Below are 22,037 nucleotides of genomic sequence, written 5' to 3' on the forward strand. Positions count from 1 at the left end.
CGGCCCTGATTATGACTTTGAGATAACAGGCTGTCACAATGTCACAGAAACATCACAATGTTCTGTGCGTGGTGACCATGATACCTTCATGTTCGGGTGTATCCTTTTCATTTATATTTACATTGAGGATTTCCTCAGGTGTTTGAAGAAAAATGTGACATAATTCTGAGAACTCATTCATTCCACCAAGCTTTTTGTATTTTCAAGGGCAGCTTGAGGTAAAACAATGCTATATAGTAGGCCAGCCAAGACGATTTTTTCTACTTTGGACGGCAAAATTTGTTAATGCTAAGTTTTCCAGCTGAAAGTCTTGCAAAAATACTCAAGTTTAGCGTACGGCCGGATGTCAAGCGCGTTTTTGCCGAAAAATGCCTTTTTTAGCACAAAATTTGAAAGAATGTCAAAAATCACGATTTTTATTTTTTTACCGAAATAAGTAATGGTTGATAAGTACCTTTCAAACTAGAAATGTGTTATCTTCCATTTCAAGTTTAGAACCTGACTAATATGCATTTGAATGTAGAATTTTTACACGCACATATATGGCGCAATGAAACATATAAACTTCATTTACTCAAAATTGTACTTTGTAAAATCTACCAATATTTCAAAGTTTTTTTAAACTACCTAAATCAATCTATTCAAAAGTTTTTATTTTTCCGAAATATAATATATATTCTGATATCTTATGCAGCAAAGAAATTACAAGATAAGGCGAAAGATAACTCGTTTTATGTTATCCTAAATGGGACGATGTATTTTTACCGGACGCGCATTTTGAATGAAAAATCGAATGTATAGCATAAGCCCATATATATTGTACATAGTATAGTGCGTGTAGGTATTTATCTTACATAATTGGCGAAGTCAATGGACAGGTTGGATATCTGACTGCAAAACCCTTTGTGGCACCTTGATATGACTGAAATGTGCTTCTTCCCCCCCCCCCCCCCCCGCAAAAAAAAATAAAATCAGCAGTGTTGTTACCATGGCAACTGATCATCATTAGGTCACTCCCTGAAAATTTCAAATATTCATGATTGTAAAACGTACGAAATTGTTGAAACATTTTTTTTTGTGAAAAATGTATCAATCTAACTAATCTATGTTTAACAATGAAACCTAAGAGTTATATATAAATTGCTTACTATGCTCGGAAATGGTTGTCATGGAAACCGTAATAACAAATCACGTGTTACTGGGAATAATTACGATACCAAATCTCCCATCCTGCATACTCACCCCTTCCACCGAGAATGCTTTGGAATTCATAATGCTATATAGTTTGCATTCTCAGGCCCTGAAACGGAGCCCTGCAAGGGATAGGCACGAAATCACTTTTACTTTTGTAATGTTCTAAGGCGAGGTGTTTGCATTTTATTTTGATTTATTCTCCCGCAGAAGACTTATACTAAATGTTTCTTTTATGATGGTTGATTGTTTACATGAACGTTGTTTGGAACGCACACTTATTTGGCGACATAAGAATATTATATATGTATCCCGGATTTGTGTGAAAAAGTAAGGCAAATATCACCCTCAAAAGAGAAAACAAGAAGTAGAAAGGAAGTAGAAGTGAAATGCGTACAATGCAGTAACAGCCTCATTTCCCCTTCCCATCATTAAGTCGGTTATATCATCGAGTCTATATTGCAGATTATATTAATCCTTGGCCAAGTTCTATGTCCTTGGAGCAGACATGTAACAACTTGTTGGTTTGCAATTCGATTTTTTTTTCTACATTATCACAAATTTGTGAAAAAAAAATCATTTCAGTTATCACCAACACTCTAAATTCCCAGTCAACCAACAAAACGTACTACACAATGTGCACACGCCCGCAACCACCGTCTCAAACAGCGTTCACGAATGAAATACAGTAAACAGTATATCTAAAACGAGGCAATTTCTCTTTTTTAAAACAATGATTTGCCATTAGCGTACATTTACTAGAATAGCAGCACTTGACATCTATGTTGCTGGTTACCAAAATGCTGATTAGAATACCATACACAGTAAGAACATGCTTAAATCCTGCAAAAAATTATTTCTCTTCAACAGTATTTCGTTTTGAAAGGTAAAGAACCTCAGTCTCCATTTGTGGACATCTAAAAACAAACAAAAAAATCCATCTGAAAGCAATCTTTTTAAATGACTAAAAGCATCAGAAAAGAATGAGTCCTCAGTAAAAATGTCTTTCATGAACAAATCTGTGACATACATCCAAAGAGTTTGAAAAACAATACAAATTGCGTTGACTACATTAACTGCATTGATAGCCTCAATTTTTTTTTTAATGTGACATATACTATAATGTGTCCAGCATCACAAACGTTAGACCAGTTAGAAAAACAAAATTTTCTCTTTAAGCAGTATTTCAATATCTCTATCTTTTTAACAATTTGTGGTAACATATCCTAGCTAATTATGACTGTACGCTGTTGCATTGAACTTTCGTCAATGTACAACTAAATTAGAATGGTGACTGCCAAATTTTTAAAAATCTACTTTTAGTCTGATATTATTTTTGTGTTCTGCAGACCAGTGTGATAAGATATCTGTACTGAATACTCGTCTCTCAGTGAAGAAAAAAAAATCACCTCTCCAAAATGCATGGGTAGTGTTTCCCTCTAATACTTTCCCTTATTCCAAGTACCAGAATACATTGCTGGGGCCCTGAATAGCTAACATATATTACAGTATTACCAACATCATGACAATTATGGCACATGTGAAAGAAACCTGGCAAAACATACATCTTGAACAGTACATTTTCTTTTCACTACTTCTTGTACTTGGCGTTTGGATTGAAACCTTTTACTTATGTTCATTCCTTTAAGCTACATACTATTCTTTTATATCTTAAACTTGAAAAGAAAAAACATGCTCTATGCTATTTCCCTTCAGATTCACCAACTGTTACTTTGTGAAATTTTTCTTTTTAAGCACTTCAACGTGCAGTTTTCTTTTTTTTTCTGACTAACATGTCAAATATTTTCCTCCATCTGATGAAGAAAGGCAAAGTTCACTTCCCTTTTGTTGCCCCCCCCCCCCATAAAAACAAAAACAAAAGACATTCCTATCTGACAGGATTAAAATGTTGGCGTTTGGGCTTCAAAGGAAATAACAGGATCAATTTCCATGAACTACTAGTATGCGGCTTGTAACTGAGTCTCAAAGGCATGGTATAGTTTTGGTTGAGATGGAGATTCAGACTTTAACTTTTTGCAAGCAAATGAAAACAACTTATGAAATATGAAAGGGCATCAAATTCTTAGAGTAATTTGAAGTATGTTTGATTAAAGTTCTTGGTTTTGAAACGGCCGAGAAATGTTTTAAAAAGTGACACAGAATGATAATAATTAGAAGTGGGTGCCACCTTTTATTAGGACCTCTTTGTTTTTGTACATCTCAGCCTTTTCAAAACCAATTTTTAACGAATAGATTTGGAATTCCTCTTGGTATTGTTTACTCTTTAATATTTCATAACAGGGTTCCCATTATTTTACAAAATCTCCATCTCAGCCCCCCATCTCAACCAAAAGTAGACCATCCCTCATCCCTTTAATGCTGCCGTCAAAATTGGAAGTAAATCTATATCAAATCATATTGTAAATGCTCTTTGCCAAGTAGTGTTGTGCCCTTTTTGATATCAGGCCTTGTTTTACTTCATCACTAAGGAGGAAAAAAAAATTAAAAAAAAGCTTAGAAAAGAAGCATTTAATCTGGATTAGTAGAAATTTCTAATATATACACATGTCTTTTATATATTCAACTTCTATAATAGTTCTGAAAGCACATTGTGATTATATTTGAGAAGTTTAAATGGATGCATTCCACATGTAAGTTCAGGTTCTGATGACATCCTTCATACGGAATCTGGATGCGGACCGGATAGCCTGGCAGGGTTGTTTCTGGAGAGAGACAGAGAGAGAGAGAGAGAAAGAATGGTGTATCTGTCTGTACTTGATGAGGAATGTGACATGGGCGTTTTAATCTTTGGTGAAGACACAGTGACATAATACGCTAATAAAGACATACGGTTACTTGATTTCCTCTATATGTAGTGTTTCCTTGAAACTGTAAAGTATATTATTTTATAGAGTAGACCCTAATTGTAGCAATTTAACCGTGAGTACACGACGAAATATAAAATGTAGGAAACTTTCATGATCCAAATATCCAATTCTTTCCATTAAGCTTTTTATTCCATTCAGAAGAATTTCAAGGTAGTGCTTGCCTGATACAGTGCACTCCCGTTATAACGAAATGCTCGGGACCGACAGTTTTCTTTCGTTATAACGAAATTTCGTTATAACCGAACAAATACAATATATACAGTAAACCTCGCATGAGTCGAAGCTCTCGGGACTGACAAAAATGCGTCGACTTAAGTGAACTTCGACTCTCGCGAGAGTCGATTTTTTTTCGACTCACAGTTATGTACATGTATTATAGTACATTTGCATGCATGTGTGTGTGTGTGTGTGCGTGCGTGTGTGTGTGTTTACATTCAAATTTGTCTGTTCTTGAAGATAATGTTCTTATTTTGTTCTAAATTGAACATGGAATTTGTATCAATACTAGTGTAGTTAAACGTAGTTCTGAGAATGTCTGCGCTAACGTGGCAATGTGCATGTGCTATGTCTATGGTGCAACATAGGTAGCCATCTCTGTCAACCTACCATGAGACAAACACTCTCCCAGGCCCATCCCATCTCCATTGAACAAAACTATACAGCCAGCCGGGCACGCACAAACAAGCTCCGCCCACTTGGCCTGTCACTAAAATATTAAAGCAGCGATTGGTTGACCAAGGAGTTCTGGCTTGACATGGATAAAGTATGGATGTGCTGTGTGTATGGATAAAGTATGGATCGATGTGCTGTGTGTATACATGTATACATGACATGTGTATGTATTCGACATGCGTGCGGAGCGGTACGGTGAGTGTGCATGCTTACCTGCAGCAGGTCAGGGACGGGGTTCTGCGACATGCCGATTTTTTATTCTCCTCTAAATGTAATGAGAATACCAGAGAAATCTTCTTCGGCTCAAGTGATGTAAACTACGTGTATTTTGTACAAAAGGGACTGAATGTTTGACTTCGACACAGCCGAAATTCGACTCTCGTACTTCGGCTTATCCAAATAATTCTTAGAGAAAATACATAGGGAAAAACTGGGACTTTTTATTTTGCTTCGAGTTAAGTGATTTTCGACTCACTCGACGTCGACTTATCCGAGGTTTACTGTATAACGAAAACAAGGAAGCCACGGATATATTATATTCTGTTTGTTGAATACTCATCATACACTGGAAAGCTTTGTGAACAATAAAACAAATAGTTATTCAATTTCAGATTATTGTATTATAATAACGCAAGTTCCCCTCGGAAACTGCGTTACACACGGAGCAAACACAAAGTGATGGGACGCGTTCGCCCATGCAGAGACGCTATAAATGCTTGTTCCGCTACGTATTTTCGGAAGCCATCCACATTTCGTTATAACGAAGCACATTTCTTTTGTTTTTCTTTGTCAGTGGTGCTTGGAAAAGACTTCGTTATAACGAAAATTTCGTTATAACCGTGTTCGTTATAACCGAATTTTTTACCATAGACTTTAATGGCAATAATTTTGGGACCAGAAGTTTTACTTCGTTATAACGAAATTTCGTTATAACCGTGTTCGTTGTAACGGGAGTGCACTGTACTGCAACTGGATACATTCAACACTTTTGTGCATATAATGTCCCCGTGACCTTTCACATCAATACCCTCATAACTAATCAAAGTCAAATTGCTTAGAGGTTATGGTAACTTTGCCATCCGAAGGTAAATACACTGTCATGGTAGCAATGCTCTACAGTCAATAAAAATCAGGGTTTCCCTGTAATTTACAATCAGCAGCAAAATCACAATGACTAAAATGCTACTTGTACAAGGCTCAGCAGGTAATCATCTCTTCTGTATAAAACCAAAGTTGAAGATGATCTGCTGAGTAAATGTTAAGTTATTGCAAGATGAGAATAGGACAGATGTGCGTGTGAATGGATGACTGCAACAACATAAAAACTCCTGCAACCATTTTTGACAGAGGCTAAAAAAAAATAATCAGCGTTAATTCATGTAAATCTTCGTTGTTGGAGTGATTGACTACATGCATATGCTTTACTGCATTCATTTAGCAAAACGTGCGTTAATTTTCTGCCCAATGAACGATCGACAGTCAAAAATTTGGTCAAGATGTCAAAGGCTTGACAAATATTCCAACATATTTGGGGTTTACATTTTACATGTATTATTGCTTACCTCCCATATTTCCTTTCGAAATAGAGTACAGGATGCACAGATTAGAAGTTGGTAGTCAGGACATCTGTCTCTTTCTTTTTTTCTCTCTCTTGTCCGTAGTTGGCTGCGGTTTGCAGGGTACATTTTGTCCACTTTGTGCTAATTCTGGTCGGAAATACAATTAACAAAAACTTAAATAAGTTATCATTTTTATGAGTGAAACAGGATAATCATACTGCAACAAAAACAAACACATTCATCATAAATTAGAATTAATCATCACGATCTCATGAATCCCTTAGTATGAGATTTTGGATCTTCAGATCACTGTCAACATAAAGTTGTCTTACATGTATACTTTAATCATGTCATTGTTATTATCATCTTTGATGCTCTAAAGCCATATCTTACTGAAAATGAATTATATAGGATGGAAGTCATCTTGACACCTGTAATTCCTGTACACAAATATTTGATTGTATCATGCTCTCATTTGTATGTGGATTAGGATATGATTTCCTTGCATAAATCGGTTTGTATTCATGAGATGATATTCCTGATTTTAAATCGTTGACACTTACTTGTGAGCTGGAAAGGGCATTCACGTCGCAGTCAAGACATCTTTCTATCTCCCCCTCACTCTAGTCGATGTGATCTCAAACTCAGCATGTCCATTTGTTGCTGATACCTTGATAAAAATAAAGAACAATACATCACAGCATATCACCCTTACGTCATACTTAACGCAACATAATAACAATGGAAAGTTAATTGATTTGAGACTACAGACGTATTTTCATCTGTGGACACATTAAACACTTCTGCCAATTGACATGATTGAGAAATATTTCATTACATATAATATCTTACTTGATTACATTTATGTTTGATTTTTATATGATCTCATCTTCAGTAGATAGAATACCATTCTTTCATATGATCCTCTACAATAGAACATGCAATGAATTTACAAGAAAACAAGAATACACATTTGATCATAGATTTGCTCCCCTTCTTATATAAATGGAGATACAGTGTATAAGATTATTCTCCTCTCTTTGTTTGCAAAGTACTTGTACACTGCATTGTAATGCAACTGTCAAAGTGAAAACATGCTTGTTACAATTTATTCAAATGGAATAGGAATATTTGATACTCAATGTATTTAGATTTGGCATTATTTTCAACTGGGCGCTAAAGTGATACATTTGATAAACAAACACTTAGTAAGTTAGTATTTAAAAGATATTTCAAATGAGACCGCTATTTAAGACATTTACCGTTTCTTCCCTTCTGGTTGTTCTGCACTTTGTTGCAGGTAGAAAGAGCTCAGTCTTTACAATTAGATTTTGGCAAGTCAGGATAGGCCTATGTCTCTCTCTCTCTCTGGTGAAGTTTGAAGACAAGACTCAGTCTGTCCACTTGTTGGTACATCTAGCTGAAAACAGAAATCAACATGACTCAAATAATTTTTTCATCTTTAAAGCAGAGCATTATAAGCTAACAGTGAACAAAAAATAAAATCAATTTGAAATTTGATTGTTTTGAAAAGGCATCTTGACATTGACATAATTTTCTTTGTTCCCCATGCAAATCAATTATTACTAAAAACATATCTCTTTTATTAAGATGATATTTTTTTTTAGCTTTTTAGAAAGTTAAAAAAGAAGAAGGAAGATATTTAGGTTTCAGTGAGTCGGTATAAATGATCCATTAAAAATGTAATATTTACATTTTTTTCAAATGAACCTTTATTCTTTGAGACATTAACATAAGAACTTGGTACTTATGAGTAAAGACATTTCTAAATACATTGTAGTTCCTCTTTGACTAGATCTATTTGTAAACTAGAAGAGTACATGTAAATGATTCACAGATTAGGAGATGTTGGCAGTCAGGACTGAACACTTTCTCTCTCTGAACTCACAGGTCTACAAATACCAGAAAGAGTGGAATCAACCTTAGATCTCTGCTCTAGAGACTAATATTAGTCTAGCTAATTTACGTTAGAGCTAATGTTCGGATCTTCTAATGTTAGTTCTAACATGAACTTTTTGATCAAAGTTAGCCTACATATATAGTATAATTATTATGGATAGATTTTAGAACCTCTAGATGTCTAAACTTAGGTCTAGCTGGGCCTAGTAAGCTGGGTCTTTACAACAAAACTGCCTAGATATGAGTAGTAGGTTACTAGAAACCTCTAACGTTAGGTAGAATCAGTGGCCCAGATCTTGACTAAGGTTAGACCTAGTATCGATCCTAATTCCAGACGCCAGCTATTTATGCTTCAGACCCCCGGCCCTAGACTTTATATTGTAGGTCTAGTATATTAGACTCTAAACGTTGGTAGATCTACATCTACACCTTCTGTATAGACTACAGCCCCTTGCCCTGGACCTGGCTCTAGCCCTACAAATACATCTAACCAGCGCAGTAACGTTAGTAGTACTGGGCCTGTACTGTCCACGTCATACAACTGCTAATGTGCTAACGTTAGGTGTTAAGTTCATTGTGATTATACTATCATAGGGCCTAGCCCGATTGAATTGTTTTGGCATAATAACAGGCGTAGCCGTACATTCTAACACTAACACTAACGTTAGAGTAACACTACCCCTACTAGCTAGTAATGTCCAACACTAACATTAGTATTAACAGTTAGAGAGAGTGTAACCGTTAGATAGATTAGACCTAACAGTAGACGAGGATTCAGTCCAACTGCATGTGATGAGGCCATAGATTACAAACCTAGATCGACCGAACAAGACACCTAAATCTAGACGTAGACCTAATGTTTGTTAGGCCTCTTTTCGCACCGTGTCAAGACGTGCTTTACGGAATAATCGGTGTTCCACTAACAAGCACCGCCGGCACGGTCGGGTGGCGGCCCGGGGGTTGGTATGGTAGGCATGCCCGCGCCCACGGGATCGGTGCGAAATACATTAATTACAGACATCGGCCTAACGTAGTACTAGCGCTTGAACCTTGATATTAACCAAGTCTCAGATCAAAGTTGTATATCTAACTGTTAGATCAAAACAGTTTTTTAAGTTCCGTTATGCAGTGCAATAAAGAACTATGTATTTATTTACTAAGTTACTTACATTCGAAGGAAATAGTCCCTTTTTCAGTCACCACGTTTCCAACTCAACGACCGAAACATGCAGCTCTCGCGCGAGAGATTTTACCTGTAGCTAGCTCGTAGGTCGTAGGGGTAGACGTACGCACACGTATTAAGTATTCGCACGCACACAAGCTGCGCGGGGCTACTGGAAAATGCTCGAAAATGCATTTTCTGAGTTCCTGCAAGTTCAGAGTTTTGATCAAAAGTAAAGATTTCTTCAAGAAAACTAGAAATAATATTGACACATTCAATTAAAGAAGCACTTGTAGTTTTATAAAACATTAAATTACTTTTGGAAGATCATCTAATTAGCTTGGAAAAACAAACTTTGCAGAACGTTAATTAATCTGTGAATATTATTTCGAGAAAACAACACCCAAACATTTGAGAGCCCCATATATGGCTGTACAAAATGACTTTTTAAATTGCTAAGGAAACACATTTAAATTGCAATTTCATTAAAAGGGACAATTGAAACTCATGATCTTTCAAATATCAATTGAATGCAAGCAAAAAATAAAAATCGTGATTTTTGACATGCTTCTGAATTTTGTGCTAAAAATGACATTTTTCGGCAAAAATGCGCGTGACATCCGGCCGTACGCTATTCCTTAGTATTTTTGCATGACTTTCAGTATGAGAACGGAGCATTAACAAAAAATGCCGTCGAATCCTTATCTAGAGCCTTTTTTGAGGTTTGGCTGGTCTACTAATAAGGAAATATTTAGAACAAAGAGACCGGAGAGACAGAAAATTTTCTTCACTACATTATTCATTTTGGTATATCATTAAATACAAGCAATTAAAAACAGAATGGAAAGAAATCTGTTTCTCTACAACCAGAGGACAGAGTATGCTATGCCTCAGACCCCTTTAAACAAAGTTTCCGCTACACCTAATGTCCTCTTCTCACAAATATTGGAGGAAATTGAGAAGGCCTGCCAAAGATCGCTGCTCGCTTTCAATGCGTGTCAAAGCCTGCGCTTACCACAACAAGCCTGAAAATGCAAATCCTCGATCCAGAGGCTCAAATGCACTCACCTGAATAACACTGCCATATTGGATGACGCTACCCAGGAGCTTCTTGTTCTCGGACTCGTTCTGCTTCTTTTCCAACTCTGCTGCATGCTGGAAGGCGTAAAAAGGGATTAAAAAAACAACCACCACAAGTGTTTTGTCAAAGAGGTTTCTCGAACTCCATACTGTCAAACAAGTTTCTTGAAACTACATTACTTCACAGATTTCATAACTCTGAAAGACTATGATACTCCACATCCCCACAGACAGGAAGAATAATACAGCAAGAAATAGTATAAATACGCAATTAGTCATAATGGAAGTAATTACACTCCAGCCTCAATGTTTTTCTTGGCAATTCTTAAATTAATGATGTACACATCCTCAACGCATGACAGAAAAGAAGATGAAGCACTGTCACAACTGCAGGGTGCTACATACACTAGTAACTTTATTTTACCACTTGCCCGGTCAGGCAAGCAGATTTTCAACTTTGCTGCAAAACACTTGCCCAGAAATTAATTTTACTTGCCCGAAAAGAAAGTCCAGAACAAAAGGAAATAACATAGAAAAGAAAATCAGGCGTTAGTCAAGGGCTTTACAAATCACAATCATTTGAATAAACAGTACACATTGATTCGCATGCCTAAACACGATGAAATTACAAACTTGATTCGATCAAGTGTAGCCGTTGCATTGCATTGGGGCTTCTTCACGTAAATGTCGGAAAGTTGCTGAAATAAACTATAAAGCGCATTATCTTTGGGCTTTTGTATGGTTGACTTTGTAGGCTTGTTGGGAGAATAAGTGAAAAAGGTGGCCTCAAAACTTTTTGCTTGCCCAATTCCGTCAAGCATTTGTTCTCATTTTTCAAAAACACTTGCCTGAATATGATTTTCACTTGCCCTGGCCAATCGGGCAAGTGCTGATGTAGCACCTTGCACAGTTTGTCTTTGCTGTCAATCTACCATGACAGCAAATGTTCTTGATTCAAACAAAAGTTTGATTCATGTACATACTATGTGTAGTAGCAGCCACTTGTCAATCAGTATGCTCTCTTGCATTACAAATGAAAATTATTTGAAATTTGGGTTCATCTAATATTTATTATCTTATTGTTCATGTATTCTTATAGATATATTGCATTAGGGGTCACATTCATTGACCAATTATTTGAAAATATGTTACCAATTATACTAATACCCCCAAAAAAAAACAGTTGTTAATTTTGAATAAAACAGATCTACACACCCCCAACAAAATACCAAGAACAATTTTGTTATTAGAATTATCTACTGTATTCTGTGCATTTTTCAAACTCTGTACCTTTCCAAACCTTTTCGGTCATCAATACTAACTTCTCCTCCCTCATGCCTACAGCCACGTGACTGATCATGAACATGTCAATCAGTGATATCCAATACTACCCTATAGATTACCGCAGCACACAACCAATGCTCAGTTGGTTAAACAAACTGCCATAACCCATCCACTTCAAACAGGGCATGGGACGATGATCAACGCGCTTCGGCGCGACGAGGGGCTGTGCCGTATATTTTCGATTTGTTCAGTTGCAATATCTGACCTGTTGCCCCTTAACACTACAACAATGATGAATGCGTGGGCACGGGCAATTATTTGCTCATTTTCGAGACCAATTCGGTAGCATAACAACCTGCAGATTACAAACAGAGAAGTATTGACACAAACAGTGTGGGGACATCGATTACAAAGCCTGGGATAAAAAGTGAATTGAAGTGGGATGAGCAGAGAGCAATCGCATGACACTTTGTGCACAGTTAAAGGTCTCACACGTTCAAATGTGATGAAACCTTCCCAGCCCCGTCATTGTCACTTAGAACCGATGCGTACAACCACTGTTGTATATGGGTACCTTTATGCAAAAGAATCAAGCAGCAATCGATTACATCCACTGTCATTCACACATGGCCAAAACAACCCATTCCACAGCAAGTGATGTATTCTATAAATGTACATGAATATCTCTGAACTGCCCATGCTTTAACGATGACCGAAGCATGATCCCAGGAAACCTTACCACAAGCACATACAGTATAAATGGATTTGGGGATTAAAATGTTTGCTATTTCATTCATTACACACAATAGGCAAGGAGAAGACAATTATCCCAAGAGTTTACACACAAAACAAAAATATAGATGGACCGACTTTTGCACAGTTATGCAGATCCCTTCAATTGGTAATGTTTTGTGTGTTTTTTTTGTGACACACACAAGAATTATTGTTCTTTGCATTGCTTTCAAAAATCATTTGTTGAAAACTGCTATGGTACTTCAGATGTGTTTGAAAGGGCCTCATGATATCAGCTGGGAATGATATTCTTCAAAACATGGAATGCCATCTTAAAGGAACCAGTCAACTGTCTTTTATGAATACAAATTTGTTTTCAAATTCAACCACAAGGGGTCTGGGCATGCTTTTCTTTAGTACTTACTTGAGGGACTACCATTTATTTTGGCATTTGTAAGATACTCTACACCTGTTATTTCTTCAGGGCTAAAAACCATAATCAACTTTTAAAAACATCTTTAGAAGCAGGGATTGAGCTAAAACCTAAAAATCTCAGGGGTGCAGTATACATGTAACATGTTGTTTCATGTGGTTGAGAAGTATGAAACATATTAAATCTATGTACCATCAGCTTTGCAAACAAAAACAAACTTATAAAACACACATGCCTACCAGAAAACACTTACAGATGTGAAACCTTAAAGGGTAGGATCACAACCATCACTCTGGATTGCATTTACAGCTGTATTTATTTTCATTTTATTTTTTTGTCATGCTAATTACACTTCTGTGCCAACTTGAGACTTGACCTCGAACTATGAAAAGTAAACATATACACGTTGTAGCCCTTATAGGCGAGACTGACATGGGTTTTAGTATTGGTAGGTTACAATACATTTCATATTTGTCATATCAATCTCATCTAGCTCTCTGTGGTATAGATATAATATATTATGATAAGTTTAGTTTACTTTGATTAAAGACTGTCCAGAAACTCCTTTGACTCAGATAATGTTACACATACAATAATGCACTTTTCTTGACGACATGTGATCCCATGGCAAATCTTGCAGCTTTAAGCCGGTGTGTCCTGTTTTTTTAATATGTCAGGATTTTACCATTAGAAACATAAAATGTTACAGAATATTTGGAACAAATATAATTATGTGTGAAAATGTGATTTTCATTCTCATACGTGGTGAGAATTGGACATAGAAAAAAAATATATATTTCCCTAACAACCCCTCCCTCGTCCCAATTAAGAAGTTAATGTATCAGCCTTTACCTCAACTTGTAATTACACTGTATTTCTGTATCACCATCTGCACATATATATACAAAATTTTGCTTCAATCCGCTAGTCCATACAATCCACTGACAGAGAACAGGCATTTGCTTGAGCCTACCACTCAGCTTTACAAACGACACAAAATAAGAAATAAATACACCGTTGCCGTAAAATGACATTTCATTCTGTCAAATGCTTGCAGTACTCTACAACGTCTCATTCATCCTTTTTCCCCAGTATGTATCGTTCATGCCCCTTTTCATTCTCTCCCTCTCTCTCTCCTCAACAAGCCAAGAGAGACTCCAGTTTACTATCTTGTTTACACCACAACCACAGAATTTCAGCCATTTAACTTTCAATCATTTCAATGCTTTTTCCTTTCTTCTCTGTTTTCTTGGACTTTCTTCATCCCCCCCCCCCACATGGAATTGAAAGCACAGTAGACATCGTCATCCTTACACATAATATGTTGGTGTGTTCCTTCCCCCTCCCCCCTTCTTACCTGCCTAACTCTTTGAGGCTAAAAGGGATATTTATGAGGAGAGAGAAAAAATGACAGTAACCAATCTGACTTTTTATTGCCTACCAATTCAAGGATGATACCAATTTCACTGATTGTTATAGTATGGCTCACAGAAGCTGGACATTCAGGGAAATAGAATCAATGGGAGGAGATGGAAGTATATTCTGGACTATGAAAAGACAGAATTTAATATCCTCTAGTTGGCTGGTACCTATTCAGAGGGTCCACACTTCTTTCCATTGATTCTCCAGCTTCCAGATAGCGTCTTTCAGAAATGACATATATATAAGTTCTTCAATTACATATATATAAGTTCTTCAATTACATACTGAGACTTATACAGATAAGATAGAGACTGTGTGTTTGTGTGTGTACATGTACAGTATGTGTGTGGCAGCAATAAAGAAAGCGAGAAAGATAACCATCAATCCAGGCATGGGGGAGGGGGGGAGACAGAAATACTATTACTGTAAAAGTGGATATTTTCGCGCGACTAATTTTTCGCGCTTGGCCGTGTCAGAAGACTTTTGCGTGTTTTTAATTCCGCGGAATCAAGACATCAAGTACTGGAACATACGGCATGCAAAAATATTCGCGTGCTTTTATTTTCGCGCTAGCTTCTCGTTGCGCGAAATGCGCGAAAATTTCTACTTTTACAGTAAAATGCAGTCAGAAATCTATGCAAAGGGGATTGAGGCTGAACTGTTTGAGGATGAGCTCTTAAGTACAATTGCTGCTTCAGTCAATTTTAGTGCCACTGCATCAAAAGTATGGCTGTCTCTGAATGGCAATGCATTAATGACTATTTGAGGTGACAGGGAAATGTAGTTACTGAATTACTGAAAAAATACCCAATTTCTACATGCTGTGCATTTGCCAAGAGTTTTGATGTCATGCCATCATTCACTCATTGAATTCCATGTGATTGCACCAAATATTAATGCTTGGACAGAAAAGCAAGTGATATTCAAGGCCCAAAGTCATAAAGGTAGCTTAAATTTAGCCCATGAATTGTGCAATTTTTTTTTTCTGCATAAACGTGCATGAGAGAGATTGCATGTGCCAACAGACATCCAATACTGTGAATCGAGAAATGTTCGCATACGACATTTTAATTTCGCTAATTTCGCGAGAGCCAAGATTCACAAAATTAAAACGCACGGGAAAGTTCTTGTCTACACCATATGCATTGAATGCCAGTGGCAATTCGTGAAAATTTCATGCCGCGAAAAGGCCTTCGGATCCAATTCACGAAAATTTCATGACTCGAATATATCATGTTTTACAGTATTAGCCACAGGTTGATATATGTGCAGTGAAAGGTACACCTATTCTGTGCTTGCTTTAGTCAATGGACTAAACCTGAACAATGGATGTGACTGAAAGTATGTTTGAGATTTCGGTCCCATCAGTCCAGAATTCTCTCAAGTTAGTTCAAGCTTATAATATGAACAACTATCATTCCGTTTCTTTGAGTTCAATACAGGTAACTCCGGTTATAACAAGGTTCTGGGGATCATGTTCGATATGACGAAAGTGCACTGTATATCTTTACAGTCAACTTGAACATGGAAAAGATTTCAGTTCAAGAACAAATGGATGTCATCTTTCCCCTCCCAAGTTTCTTGAGGTTGCGTACCTGTAATTTCTTGAGCAAGAAGGCATCCGTGGCACTCGAGATGTTTGGCTTGGCGGACTTCCAGAACTGCTTTTGCGCCGTGTACCGGTTCATAGGACAGATCTTGAAGAGGCAGTCTGTTTACCAAATACCATAAATTAGACAGAATGAAAAACAAACACCAATGAATACTTCATAGACAGTTTTCTCTTTTTTTAAACCCCTTGAGGACAGACTAATTTTGCTACAACACGCATTTCCAATAGACACTTGCCCGAGTATGCTTGGGACTCGTCCTCAATGGGTTAAAGGGAATATTTCCCAAAACATGTTAGAAGTGAATCAAATAAGTGCAGAAAGCATACTAAATCACACAGTAGGAGCTATGAAGAAAATGGGACAGCTCATTCATATGATATGAATTTTGAGAGTTTTTTATTCCATGTGTTGCCCTGTCTAAATGGGAATTGCTGTCTATTTGACATCTACGGGAGGACTTGACCAAGCTCTTTCTGAGAGCATGGTAAACGATACTTGTCTGTACATGTCTTGGTAAGAAGTGCAGGCAATGTGTACTTCCATAACAAAAGAAAAGTTTTACAAATTCCTTTTAAACCTCCTTAACCCATTCCATACTAAATTTTGAAACCCCCACTGATTTACTACAGATGCCACCATGTTCCCACATGGAACGGGTTAATATTGTAGTACTATTCTGACACAATAGCTTGCTGCAGAGTTCAAATCTACAGGGGATGGCACATGGAAAATTTACAAATCGCATCTTTCAAAATTTGTAGATTTTGAATGGATTGTCCCAACATTCCATGCATTTCTGTGATGTGTTTTTCTAACATTCTACATTTCATAAATCAACATCATGTATGAGGAAACTTTCCCTTCTAACTGTCCAAATTAGCATGCCTCTGCCAGAATGTTCACAATACTACCCATGCCTCTAGCCTATGTCTTTGCACCATCTCCTCTTTCGCTATTAAAGATCAACACACAATCTTTGAAATCAAGAGAAGATTTCATTTTCTTTCATCAAACTTTAACTGACACCGATGAATCTCTTGATCTTTTCAATTATGTACAGCATCACATTATTGTACTAATGACAGAAGAAAAATACAAAGGACTTAGGCACCACAGAAAAACCTGATAGAGAGATATCTTCGTCGCGACGATGTCGCATTGTGCATGTTTGATGATTTGCATATGAACAGGCGTCACGTGCATATGAATAAGCAACCGTGCATATGAATACACGTACTTTCTATTCATACCTTTGTTTATTCGTCCCGACGATAAGCGACGATAGAGAAAGGATTCCCTTTCACTAATCGTCGCTCTTCGTCCCGACTTACTAGCTATTTTCAAAGTTCGGCTTCTATTGTGCCTTGCGTTTCTTTTTGTTAAAAACGTCGCATATCGTTCCCGACGAATCATTGTTCAACCGTCGGGAAACGTCCTGACTATATGGCTTCGTTTCAATGCCGTTCGTGTTCAAGTTTATGTTTTGTTCAGCTTTACTTGTCACAGCATAAAGCCCGTTATCCGTGTGATCTAAAACGTCGCATATCGTCCCGACGAATTACCATTACTGGCATAACAGGCTGACATTCCGTCTTTTGTGCAAATGGTAGTTACGGCGATGTGAAAGGAGACTTGACCGCAGTCGATAGACATTGAATTTGTATTATCTTGTCTTTACGCGTAGGAAACACGGCGGAGAGATTTTGTCCGGTTTACAAACGAAAACTGACCATCGTTGCAAAACTTATTTGATGGTCGCCGTTCGTTGTCAAACTCCGACAACTTCTGTCATATTTTTTGCTGTAGAATACATTGATTTTTTTTTTGGTATTTGACACAACATTGAATCAAATATTTGTATTTTAACAACGTGTTTACCTATTTATTCTGTTGCGGCATTTACTTCCACTGGTCGTTGGCCTTCGCGTGGTTGTAATCATTGTTAACATTAATATGTCGTCTTGTAAAATTTTAGAGCGGGCGGAGAGATTCTGTCCAGCGTTCAAACGGGAATTCGACTGCAGAACTTGTTTCAGCTGTCAATCCCTGCTGACTGTTCTCATTGTTTGTTATGCTAAAAAAGGGATATTGATTTCATGTTGTCAACATACCAAAAAATGTCAGCTGCATTCGCCTTTTAACCTTACTGTAAAGGCGGATTTTTTTTTTTTCACCCACTTTGCGCAACCAGAAACTAGCGCAAAAAGAAAATTATGCGAATGTTTTCACTTGCCATTATGTTTCAGGAGATGATGTCTTGGTTTCGGTAAAATACGAAACTCTCTTTCTCGGCCGAGTGCGAAGAATTGGTCACTAAGATGGTTGATGGTAGCTACGACGACTTGTAAGGAAACTTGACTGTTATCGAATTAATTGTTAAGCTTCAGGTGGAGAGATTTTGTCCGACTTCCAAACGGGAACTAGACTAACATTCTTATACTTATTTCAGCTGGTTGTCTTTCTTTGATAAACTCCGTTGACTTCTGTCATGTTTGTAGCTGCATAGAATACATTGATTTCTGTGTTCTTTGACACATCATTGAATGAAATCTGTGTATTTTAATACCAGGTTTACCTTTTTACTTTGTTGCGGCATTTACTTCAACTGGTCGTCGGCCTTCGTCATGGTTGCAATATAATTGTTAAAATTTATGTCGTCCTGTAAAATTTTAGAGCGGGAAGAGAGATTCCGTCCAGCTTTCGAACGGGAATTCGACTGAAGAACTTGTTTCAGCTGTCCATCCCGCTTTTGTCGATCCCTGTTAACTGTTCTTATTGTTTGTTATTCTTAGAAAAAGAAACAAAACAAAGAAAAAATTTGATTTCATGTTGTCAACATACCATAGAATGTCATCTGCGTTCGCCTTTTAACTTTACTGTAAAGGCGGATTTTTTTTTTCGCCCACTTTCCGCAACCAGAAACTAGCACCAAAGGAAAATTATGCAAATGTTTTCACTTGCCATTATGTTTCGGGAGATGATGTCTTAATTTCGGGAACACACACACACACATACAAAATAAACCACACACATACACACACACACACACACACACACACACACACACACACACACACACACACGGAACTCTTTTTTTCACGGCCGAGTGCGAAGAATTGGTCGCTATAAGCCCCTTTTACACTTTCACGGATTGCATCACGGATGACCACGGATCGTCGGTCCGAGGTCATCCGTACTATTTCCGGCATGACCGTGTTGACTTCGTGAAGTCATCCGACATCATCCTTGATCATCCGGCATGTCCGCCGAAAAAAAAATGAGCTTGCTTAATTTTTCATCCCGGACATCACGGATGGAAATCAATACAAACTCTTCCTTGTCGGCACCGGCTACTCCGTGTTGCCTCCGTGAAGACATCGGAAAGTCCGTATTAGCATCGGCTCCATCCGGGATGAGAAATTCGTGTATATTTTGCGAATACAAGCTCAGAAAGTCAATGAAATTTGCTCACATCTTCACCCATCAGTACAGCCAATCGACTCCCCTAGTAGGTTTATATCGCATGAGAATCTTCAGTGACCCACACACATCTTCTTGCTGTTTTTTTTTTTGGGGGGGGGGGTTGATTTGTCTTAGTTTGTTTTGCTTTGTTTATGTTGTTATGTTCCCGCAAAATGAGATTTAGCAACAAAGAGATATGCCTTTATGATGTCGACAAGCAGATGCGTATGTAATCTGCTGTAGATTTTCTGGTGTGCTTGTTACATATTACTTAGCTCTGGAAGCATGTCGCCCAAGAATGATAAAGTATCAAAAGAAAAAGCAAATGTAATGTGTCAACTTTTTGGGGATATCCGCGTAAACACCGCGAAGGGACCCAGTTGCATCCGTGCTCTTCCTTGATATCCGTGTTAGCTCCGTATCGTTTTCGCTGTGGTCCGCGTTCATTCCTTGTCTGTCCGTGTAGGCACCGTACTTGTCCTTGTAGCTTCCGTACTTGTCCGTGTAGACAACCAGTTGGGACCGCATTCACACCGGCATTGAAAGGAAAATCGATATTTTGCATGCCGGAACACCACGGATGACGATCCGTGGTCATCCGTGAAGCAATCCGTGAAAGTGTAAAAAGGGGCTTGTGATGATATTAAAAGATGGTAGCTACGAGTTGTAAGGAAACTTGACTGTTATTGATATAATATTGTTTGGCATCAGGTGGTGAGATTTTGTCCGACTTCCAAACGGGAACTAGACTAACATTCTAATACTTATTTCAGCTGGTCGTCGTTCTTTGTCAAACTCCGTTAACTTCTGTCATTTTTGTTGCTGTAGAATACATTGATATTTGTGTTCTTTGACACACCATTGAATCAAATCTTTGTATTTTAACACCGGGTTTACCTTTTTATTCTGTTGCGGCATTTACTTCAACTGGTCGTCGGCCTTCGTGATGGTTGTAATATAATTGCTAAAATCTATGTCGTCCTGTAATACTTAAGAGCTGGAGGAGAGATTCTGTCCAGCTTTCAAACGGGAATTCGACTGCAGAACTTGTTTCAGCTGTCCTTTTCCGGCTGAGTGCGAAGAAATGGTCGCCAAGAAGGTTGATGGTAGCTATGACGAGTTGTAAAGAAACTTGACTGTTATTGATATAACAATACATTGTTAAGCTTCAGGTGGAGAGATTTCTCCGATTTCCAATGGTTTGTTTCATTTAACATATTAAAGATATTTTCTTTCAGTTATTGCATTCTTTCAAATGTTGGGGTAAGTTTACAATTATGAATGAGTATCTTATGCTTTGAATTGCACCATGTGCCCATTTCTATGCAAGAGCCAAATTTTCCTTTTCTTGAACTTGTTGGACACCTCAGTGTCTATATAGAATAGTTATTTCAGGCTAGAGAGGCGCATCAATTTTGAACTTTGTGTTTGATAGGCTATTGTCATCTTAAAGACGACTTATAATGTCGCTCAAATCGACTGAATGGAGCAAGCCCTCTTACGATGCATGCTCGGATCTACAAAGACTTTATGGTCTAGTGCTCCGACATACCCAACAAAGAGACGGGACGAAAAGCATCGGTGTCTGTTTTCTCTGTTCTGTCCTCACCCTTTCCTCTATTCTTCTATCATCCCTCCTCTTCCATGATGTCCTCGCCTATCATATTATAGGCTAACACTAGAGGCGCCTGCCCCCGGGAAAGGCCGAGACCTCACCGGCGTCGGCGGGCGGGTCCTCTACCTGCTTGCCGACGGGAACGGCGTAACCCTGCATGTCGGTGCAGGAGTATAGGCAGGCGATATCTTTTCTTAAAACGTGTATTTCTTTCTCTGTAAATATCTCGTTTGTAAATATTGATACATACATATATATATATATATATAATTATAATAATAATAATAATTATTATTATTATTTTTATTATTATTATTATATTTTGTAAATAATTAGAAGTAGTGTAGGTTTTTATAATTGAATTTAAGTGTATATTTAAATTGAATATATTTTTTGGAGTAAATTGCCCACCCGGCACACCCGGCAGAGAGCTCCACAAAACTAAAAGAACAACAACAACTACATCGGTGGTACACAGGATGTGGTTGCTTAGGCGACGCTTTCTATTGTCGGGATGGGGATGATGATGTAGGCGACGCTTTCTATTGTCCGGATGGGGAAGAAGAAGGTTCTTTTATGACGTGAAACGTTCAGCGTAGCAAACTTAATCTCCTGAAAGTAGATAGCGGCAGTCCATTCAAAAAGAAACTGCCGCGTACTGTTGACGTGCTTGTACATTATACGAAAAAGCTATTCTTGCTTGTTGTGATGACTACACGCTGGCACAGCGGTATTCACACTGTTGCTGATCACTTGATGATCTGACAATTAACCTACATGTTGCATAATATTTCAAATGGGCCATTGGAAGTTTGACGGAAATTTGTATACATTGCTAACCATTCTCCTTTCGTCCGTGTATATGAATTCGTCAACATAGAATGAAATTTGAAGATTTGGCGCCTAATATATTTGAACCGAATTTTGGAATATGCTTCAGGTTCTCTTCCTGCAGATGTTAATCACACAATGTCGATCAAATTATAAGACAGTTAATCTTTCTG

General features: G+C 37.6%; 1 protein-coding gene across 1 annotated transcript in view; it reads right to left on the bottom strand.

Annotated features, from left to right (window-relative positions):
* LOC139732501 (inositol 1,4,5-trisphosphate receptor-like) overlaps nt 1-22,037 on the bottom strand; it is a gene marked incomplete at its 3' end in the record, with an annotated part of 116,967 nt that overhangs the window by 59,286 nt on the left and 35,644 nt on the right. The window contains exons 3-4 of the mRNA XM_071643362.1: nt 15,939-16,054; nt 10,461-10,547 (exon numbers count right to left, since the gene is read on the bottom strand). Of these exons, the coding sequence (XP_071499463.1) occupies nt 10,461-10,547; nt 15,939-16,054 (203 nt within the window). The remainder of the gene's footprint in view (nt 1-10,460; nt 10,548-15,938; nt 16,055-22,037) is intronic.

Source organism: Diadema antillarum, unplaced genomic scaffold (assembly GCF_040938485.1).
Source record: "Diadema antillarum isolate AM-2024a unplaced genomic scaffold, OU_Dant_1.0 seq00000429_RagTag, whole genome shotgun sequence".
Lineage (NCBI taxonomy): Eukaryota > Metazoa > Echinodermata > Echinoidea > Diadematoida > Diadematidae > Diadema > Diadema antillarum.